At 61.1% G+C, this 7,916-nt stretch overlaps 4 protein-coding genes across 4 annotated transcripts in view; 3 read left to right on the top strand and 1 right to left on the bottom strand.

Moving 5' to 3' along the window:
• Positions 1 to 161: 161 nt before the first annotated feature.
• Positions 162 to 1,909, top strand: VDAG_04286 (CCCH zinc finger and SMR domain-containing protein; the record flags this gene model as incomplete). The annotated part of the gene is made up of 3 exons (XM_009650733.1): positions 162 to 490; positions 555 to 1,250; positions 1,342 to 1,909. 3 exons carry the CDS (start codon positions 162 to 164, stop codon positions 1,907 to 1,909), a joined length of 1,593 nt encoding a protein of 530 aa, XP_009649028.1.
• A 781-nt stretch (positions 1,910 to 2,690) lies between these two features.
• VDAG_04285 (uncharacterized protein) lies at positions 2,691 to 3,946 on the top strand (the record flags this gene model as incomplete). The annotated part of the gene is made up of 2 exons (XM_009650732.1): positions 2,691 to 3,419; positions 3,518 to 3,946. The coding sequence occupies 2 exons, from the start codon at positions 2,691 to 2,693 to the stop codon at positions 3,944 to 3,946; spliced, it is 1,158 nt and encodes a 385-aa protein (XP_009649027.1).
• A 504-nt stretch (positions 3,947 to 4,450) lies between these two features.
• VDAG_04284 (uncharacterized protein) lies at positions 4,451 to 6,340 on the bottom strand (the record flags this gene model as incomplete). Its single annotated transcript, XM_009650731.1, has 2 exons — positions 4,451 to 5,902; positions 6,176 to 6,340. 2 exons carry the CDS (start codon positions 6,338 to 6,340, stop codon positions 4,451 to 4,453), a joined length of 1,617 nt encoding a protein of 538 aa, XP_009649026.1.
• A 539-nt stretch (positions 6,341 to 6,879) lies between these two features.
• VDAG_04283 (proline iminopeptidase) overlaps positions 6,880 to 7,916 on the top strand; it is a gene marked incomplete at both ends in the record, with an annotated part of 1,662 nt that continues 625 nt past the window's right edge. Inside the window, 2 exons of the mRNA XM_009650730.1 lie at positions 6,880 to 6,940; positions 7,003 to 7,857. Of these exons, the coding sequence (XP_009649025.1) occupies positions 6,880 to 6,940; positions 7,003 to 7,857 (916 nt within the window). The remainder of the gene's footprint in view (positions 6,941 to 7,002; positions 7,858 to 7,916) is intronic.

Genomic DNA, 7,916 nt, shown 5'->3' with positions numbered 1-7,916 from the left:
ACCCGACCCCTTCTGCCGAGACGTTCGGCGACTACCAGACGGAAAATGTCGAGTGGCTCGTCGCCGACGATGCCGTCAGCGTCACATCGTCCGTCGGCACGTCAAGCGGCCTCAATGCCGCGGCCCCTGAGTTCTCGTCCCTCTCGTCGCAGCAGAATGACATGTCGCCCTACGATATGCTGCGCTCCATACTCGGACAGTCGCGGACCGATGACGAGATCGAGGCCGCTCTTGCCGTGCACGGCTATGACCTGAGCGCCGCCATCGTGGCCATTATGGAGAGCCAGGCGCAAGACGGCTCCTTCCCGAGCCTGCAGGCAGAGGAGACCAAGTCCATCGTCATTGGCAAGTCCATGGCCACCGAGGCACGGCCCGCAACCCCGGCCGGCCAGCAAAGGTCGGGCGTCATTTGCAAGTTCTACATGTCCACAGGCCAGTGCCTGCGGTCCGATTGCCGGTTCAGCCACGACCTCAGCAATCATCTGTGCAAGTACGTGTGGCCGGCCTCCTGTGCCATTACCTGTCACCGTCAAGACTAACCATGTTTTTCACAGGTACTGGGTCATGGGCAACTGCCTCGCAGGGGACACGTGCATCTTCTCCCACGATCCGGCCTATCTCATGAACAAGCTCGCGCTCGATGGCGCCAGCACGCCCCCCACTAAGCAGGCCACCATACAAGTATCAGACTACAACTCGTTCCCGCTGCTCCAGCCAGGGACACCCGAACACGGCGTCGGCCAGACCAACGGCGGCTACCCATTCGTCGGCATCACGCCACCCCCTGGTCTCAAGCCGTTCCAGGCGGGGGAGAGCCCAAGGTCCCGGTCTCGTCCCGGCAGCCGGCAGCAGCAACCCCGCGAGGCGGTCGTCATTGCGCCCTCCCTCGATGATGCCGATGCCTTCCCGTCCCTTGGCTCGGCCGCGGCCAAGCAGCCGAAGAAGCACCACGGCAAAAGGGGCGGGCACAACCACAAGGAAAACTTTGTGGCGCCTAGTTCGCTGGCGGAAATTGTCAAAATGTCGCCCTCGCCGGCGCCGGCGGTGTTGCGGCAGGACCTGAAGAAGATTGGGCGCAACGGCAGCTCGACCAACATCCGCAACGGGGAGAACAGCCTGGCAGCACAGGCGATCCAGAGCCCGAAGCATATCCCCTGGCTGGAGACGGGCGAGCGGGCCAACAAGTTGTATTTGAAGGCGCGCCAGGAGGCTATCAAGCACGGCGGCCTCAGGAACAAATTCCTGCAGAGGTATGTCCGGCCCCCTCACTGCTCTTCCTCACTGCTTTTCCTTTCTGGCGAAGGTTGAGCGAGCAGAAACAATGACTGACCATGACGACAGCGCTGCGCAGGCATGGAACCGGAACGACGCGCGGGCCGCCAAGGCGCTGAGCCTGCGGGGCCAAAGTGAGAACGATCTCATGCGGAAAGCGCATCGCGAGGCGGCGCGGGAGCTGTACGAAGAGCGCAACCGGGCCAACTCGACGAGTGCCGAGATGTACGTGGACCTGCACGGGCTGCACCCCGAGGAGGCAGTCGAGTACCTGGAGCGGGTGTTGGCGGAGAACAGCAAGGAGGGGCGCCCCATATACGCCATCACGGGGACGGGCCACCACAGCAAGAGCGGCAAGGACAAGGTGGGCAAGGCGATCCGCAACTTCCTCAACGAGTGGCGGTACGCATACCGGGAGTTCTCGGTGCCGGGGGACCGGAACAACATGGGCGGGATCCTGGGCATCGACGCGACGAGCTACGACAAGAGCCTCGCCAGGTCGGGCGCGGCGAGCCCGTCCGGGAGCAGCAGCAAAGAGGAGGTCGACATTCTGAGTCAGGGCGTCGAGATTGGGGATGGCAAGGTGAGGCTGCTCGTTCGAGACCCTCCCAAGGGGCCGAGCGCAAGACGGTCATGAGATGGAGCTGAGACGAGGGATTCTGCGGGGGGGGGGGAGGGCTGGCATGAGAAGACGAGACCCAAGACGAGACCAAGATATTGAAGACGCAAGAAGAAGACGAGGATACAATATAGAGGCATTCACTCTTGCCCTTTGGGTACTGCCAAAGTGTGATACCAATGCATACAGCAGTTTGTCGTGCCGATCAGTCAAAGGCGAAGCAGCGCTAAGCCTTGTTGGGGCGTGTATGGTTCAACGTCAGTGCTGGAACACGGGACATTTGACCTCTCTCCATCTTCTTCCCTTGCCATGGCACAACACAACCGAACGAATCCTCCTCGGATAATCCTCCTCGGATAGCAAATTGAGCTGCTGTAGCGCCATCTACCCAAGGTATGTATTGACGTTTGGTCGTTGGGGGGCGTGCGGTTCTCGAGCCTCTGGGCGGCACAGCGCAAGTGCTGACCAACCCATGACGACTGCCTAGACCTCGTATCAATTGAACCTCCCCTCCAAACCCCCCGGTGTATCCGACAGCGCAAAACTCCCTCCACGACACTGCATCCTCGCCTTCTCCGATTGCTGTGGAACATGGCCACGAGCTAGCTTCTTTTGCTCACCCGAATCATTGAAGCTCGACGCCGCTCGAAGCTCGCTCTCACGACGCAGGGCCGTCGTCAACACCCATCCATCATCGCCTGCTTGCTCGCTCTCTTTCTCGACTTGGCTCCTCTGAACGACGACCCCTCCGATCATCCCTTTGCAGAACATACTCCCAAACGAACACCCATCACCAGCCATGCCCGCCAACGGCAGCGATGCGTGGTCGGCGGCCCAGGCGCTGTCCATATCGCCGGAGCCCGGTCTCGCCTCGCCCACGCGGCGCGCCTCGCCATCTGCCACATCGTCGCCCGACCCTCCTCCGCCCTGGGCTCGCCGGTCGCCGTCCTCGCGGCGGCTCTCGACGACACGCTTTGCCCGCCACCAGCCGCCGGCGCTGACGCGGGCGCTGCGTGCCGCCCACAAGACGGCCAACAACCTCTGGGTGCTCTACCTGCGGCTGCCGCCGGTGCAGCGGCTCGCGCTGACGCTGGCGCTCGTCGTCGTCAACGTCGTCGTCCTCCTCTTCGTCATCTACTCGCACGCCATCTTCGCGTGGCTCGCGCCCGTGTCGCACCGCTGGCGCGCCCTGCCCGGCGGCTGGGTGCTCGCCTGGCTCTTCACCTTTGCGACGGCCTTTCCGCCCGTCATCGGCTACGGCACGTCCGTGACGGTCGCCGGCTTCGTCTACGGCTTCCCGCACGCCTACCCCATTGTGGCGACGGCCACCGTCGCCGGCAGCCTGACGGCCTTTTACACGTCGCGCACCGTCTTCAGCGGCTACGTGCACCGCCTCGTCGGCGCCGACCCGCGCTTCGTCGCCCTCGGCCACGTCCTCCGCAGCGACGGCCTCGGCATGCTGACGGCCGTGCGCTTCTGCCCGCTGCCCTACAGCGTGTCCAACGGCTTCCTCGCCACCGTGCCCGCCGTGCGGCCCGCCGCCTTCGCCGCCGCCACGGCCCTCGCGAGCCCCAAGCTGCTCGTCCACGTCTTCATCGGCTCGCGCCTCGGCCTCATCGCCGACAGGGCGACGCCATGACCGCCGCCGACAATGCAGTCACTTACACCTCCATGGCCCTCGGCGGCCTCGTCGGCCTCGCCGTCGGCTGGCTCATCTACCACCGCACCATGGCCCGCGCCGCCGAGCTGGCCCTCGAGCAGCACGACCACGCCCACCCGGACCACGACCACCACCACCGCCAGCACAGGCGCGGCAGCGACGGCTCGTCTTCCGCCGGCGGCGGCGTCGCCCGCGGCCATGCCGACTTTGACTACGCCGACGTCGAGGCCGGCCTCGTCGACCCCGAGGACGTCGCGGCCCTCATGAGCGAGGATGACATTAGCCTCTGGGGCAACGAGGAGGAGGCGCGGTATCGGGACGAGGACGAGGCCGGGGGCCAGGAGACGGGCGTCGTGGATGAAGCGCGGCGGTCGAAGAATGGGAGGAGAGAGTAGGCTGTGCATCTCCATTGTGCCGAGTCTTCTTTCTTTCCTTCTTTCTTTCTTCGTCGTTGCGTCTTTCGACAAGAACGCTCTTTTTGCCGCCGCCGCTGCTGTTGATAATCATGGGTGCCAGTAGCGTGTCTGTGGAAGCTGGTTGGCGTTTTCTGATTAGGGTTTTGGGTACCTGTGTTGTTTTTTTCCTGGAAGGGTTCTTTACTATAGATGGTGCACACATGGGAAGGTACAAACAAAACATAGACACATTCCGTCATCGACTGGTTCTCTTTCCATGCGTGTCAAGTATTCATCTGAATTGATATGTGGTATCCTATTGTTACGCCGTGAGGACAGCACGCTCTCGTCCTCATCCTCAAATACTCCCCAACCCATCGTCCCGTCATGAGATCAAGAACAAGTACAAACGCTCGTGGGTGATTACAGTCTGAATAGAAAACGCTAACCCAAAACGCCGGCGCTACGAAAACACAAACGAACAAACAAAGTACGAGAAGCAGGTCATGGCCGCTGCCCCTGGAAGTGCTGCATAAACTGAATGGCTTGTTCGATGGGATACCCGATAAAGACGGGGCCCGTGAAAACCATCTGCGGCCCACCCGGCTTGAGAGATTCAGCCGAGGGGTTGATAAAGGTCGGTTGCTGAGGTGCGTACGTCGATTGTGGAACAAAGGTTGGTTGAGGAGGAGCGAAGGTGGTCTTCGGAAGCGATGGCGGTGCTGGTTGTGCCTTGGCTGGTGGTGTGACAGGTCTCAGAGGGGGTGTCGCAGGTAGCTGGTGCGGCTCAGGGTCCTTGCCCTCATCCGTCTTGGGATATGCTGGTGGAGACGCATCAAGTCCGTTCATGACAGCGGCGAGCTTGGTGTGATCGAATGGGCACTTGCCCCCAGGAGCCTTGGCTGGAGTCGGGTGACCTGCTGGGGTCGGAAGACCTTGCGATGAAGTTGGCATGACGACGGGTGCGGGCGGCGGCGACAACGGCGGCCCGTCCTCGTCTTCGAACCTGTGCGTCTCATAGACAGGAACGGAGATGCCCCAGGGACGGCTCGGAGACTCGCCGACGCGAACCTCCTTGAGCGGACGGTCAAAATGACCTTGGCGTTCATCATCCGCGTCGTTCGGCTGCTCCGGAGGCGTAGAGTTGACTTCCTCAATGTCGTCCGTGGCATCCGACGTCACGGCATGCGCCCAATTTTCCACTCTTTCATTCGACGCCTTGTCAATCTCTTCCTGCATTTGCGACGTCGGCAGCATGGGCTTGTGGAGCGTGCTAAGACCCTGCACCATGCTGACTAGGTTGCCGTACTTGGCGTCAAGCTTGCGAATTTGGTCTTCACTTCTCTGGTAGCGGCGGACACACACCTCGTGGCTGCGTGGCAACTCGTGCTTGTGTGTCTCGACGTAGTGGGCAATTTCCTCTGGAGAGTGCTGGTCAAGGTAGCGAATGGGACACTTGGCGGCGTTGCCGCTGGACTGGGCCTGCTGCGATGTGGCTTCCTCTAGCATGGCGGCACAGATGGGATCGGCAGAGTGATGAGGGGTGGTGTCCTGCAGGCCATGTTCGGCGGAGCCATCATGAACGTGGCCGTTCACCGTGTCGGGTTTGGGTGTCGGGGCCGCCGAGAAGGGGCATTGAAGCTGGCCCTTCTTGCCCTCGATGGTGAAGTCTTGTTCCAGTGCGGTCGACATGGATGTGACTGTTTGCCCGTCGCACGACAGGCTGCCTCTGCTAGATACACTCGTTTTACTCGGCTCCACAAGGGCTGAAAGCTGTTTGGCGCTTCGGCGACCGTCACGGATGAGCAGCGCAAGCTGGTTGCGCGTGTCAAGGTTGTTGCGCCGGGGCAAGGGTACAGGTTTGGCGTCGTCTACGGGCAGGTCTGACGGGAGCTGGAGCTTGGCCAGAGTCTCTGCAATGTCTGGGGCGTTGGGTGCATATTTGTCTGCTAGGAACTGGTACTGTCGGCAGGCAGCCGGGGGGCCTCGTGTCAGCATGTCTGTTCGAAGACCGAAGTGGTTCGGAGAAAAACCAAGGGAGAAAAAAAAAGGGAGCAGGGGTAAACAGGTCAGAAATTGGTAAAATCTTGTCGATCTTCGGTGCAGCTTGCATCTCTTGATCTAGAGCTAAATTTTGTTCATCATGTAGAGGGGAACCCGCCTCGCATGGCCGTGGAGGAGCGATGGCATGCTTGGCTGACAAATGAAGAAATGTAGTAGTGGGCTTACCTGTTCGTGGGCGAACCTCAGCTTGTGTTCCAGGATGGTTTTTCTGTCAGTCAGAGCCTGAACCTCATCGGCAAGAGCATGGAAAGAATCAACCAATGTCTGCGTCAGATTGATATAGTTCATCACATTGCTGAGGTCGCGTTCAGAGTGCGCGGTGTGAGGCATGAAGGATGGTGTTGGAAGAAGATGGTGGGTGATGGAGGAAGGGAAGAAGTAGTAGTAGCAGTCAGTCTGTTGGGACCTGGTTTGCAGAAGGTGTGGATGCCGAGGGCAGCTTCCTCATTGCACGGATACGCGTCACGTGGGCGACCCACACCAAGCACTGCACCACACCACCTTCGGCGATACGCACCCCGAGGCCGACCCCTGCCGCTCACGGCACTGCAGGAGCTAGGTACCTTAGTAGGTACTTACCTTAGGTTGGTGGGCACCGACCTGGCTGCTTTGGGCAGTTGGCAACCGCTGGCTTCAGAGCTCCACTCATCAACCCCTCCATGATGCACAGCATCTTAAGGAGACAGACAGAGAGCTACTCGAGAGCATCTATCACCACCATTCTCGTTGGAGCCGCAAATAGGTATTCATACACTGTCTCTTTCTCATTCCAACACTCCAACTTCTTCTTGGCGTCTTACTCTCTCCAACGTTGAACCATCGCACTCCCTTCGCCCAGATCAGCCAACCTGGCTGGCACTGCCTGAACAATGGCAGGGAAAATCATCAATGCCGCGAAGCTGCTGAGCAGAAGATCCCATATCCTGCCAGGTACATATATTCCATCTCGTCATTTCCAATCCTTTTTCTCACGCCTATGCTAACATCCTCAGACCAACTCCAAGTCTCCGAGCTCTTCTTCGAAGTGCCCGCTGACTACTCGAACCCTCCTGCCGGCACTCTCAAGCTCTTTGGCCGTAGCGTGACCAAACATGAGCGTCCAATTGTGCCGCTGTCGTCGGCCGATGCCACCAAGGCTGACCAGAAGCCATGGCTCGTCTATCTCGAAGGCGGTCCTGGCTTTGGCAACCGCGAGCCCCAGGACATGCCCCTGACCCGCCTTGCCTTGACCCGCGGGTATCAAGTCCTGTTCCTCGACTACCGCGGCGTCGGCTCCAGCACCCCCATATCCGCCGCCTCCGTCAAGCAGAGGGCCGGTACTGATGCTGCTTCCCAGGCTGCGTACCTGCGTCTCTTTCGCCAGGACAGCATCGTGAACGACTGCGAGGCCGTCCGCGCCTGTCTCACCGAGGGCTACCCCGCCGAGAAACGGCCCTGGTCCATCTTCGGCCAGTCCTTCGGCGGCTTCGTCGCCCTGACCTATCTCTCCCGCTTCCCCCAGGGTCTCCGCGAGGTCTTCCTGACCGGTGGCCTCGCCCCCCTCGACAAGACCCCTGACCAAGTGTATGAGGCCACGTTTGAGCGCGTCACGAGCCGCAACGAGGCCTACTACAAGAAGTATCCCGAGGACGTCCGCGCCGTCCGCGAGATCGCCCGCCACATCGCTTCGCACGAGGGCGCCTCCGTACCGCTCCCCGCCGGGGGGGACCCTCACCATCGCCCGCCTCCTGGCTCTGGGGCTCGGCTGCGGGGCCGACGGCGCGCTCAACTCGGTACAGACGGTGGTCGTCAAGCTGACAAGTGCGAGAGAGTTGGCGAGGTAGGGCGGGCCGGGGAGGGGGCGTCGAGTGCGACGTCGCCGTCGAGGAAAGTACGGAACTGATTCATCCCGGTTGCTGGAGGAGCG

This window comes from Verticillium dahliae, genomic scaffold (assembly GCF_000150675.1).
Source record: "Verticillium dahliae VdLs.17 supercont1.7 genomic scaffold, whole genome shotgun sequence".
Classification (NCBI taxonomy): domain Eukaryota; kingdom Fungi; phylum Ascomycota; class Sordariomycetes; order Glomerellales; family Plectosphaerellaceae; genus Verticillium; species Verticillium dahliae.
This window is presented reverse-complemented; position numbering and strand designations above follow the sequence as displayed.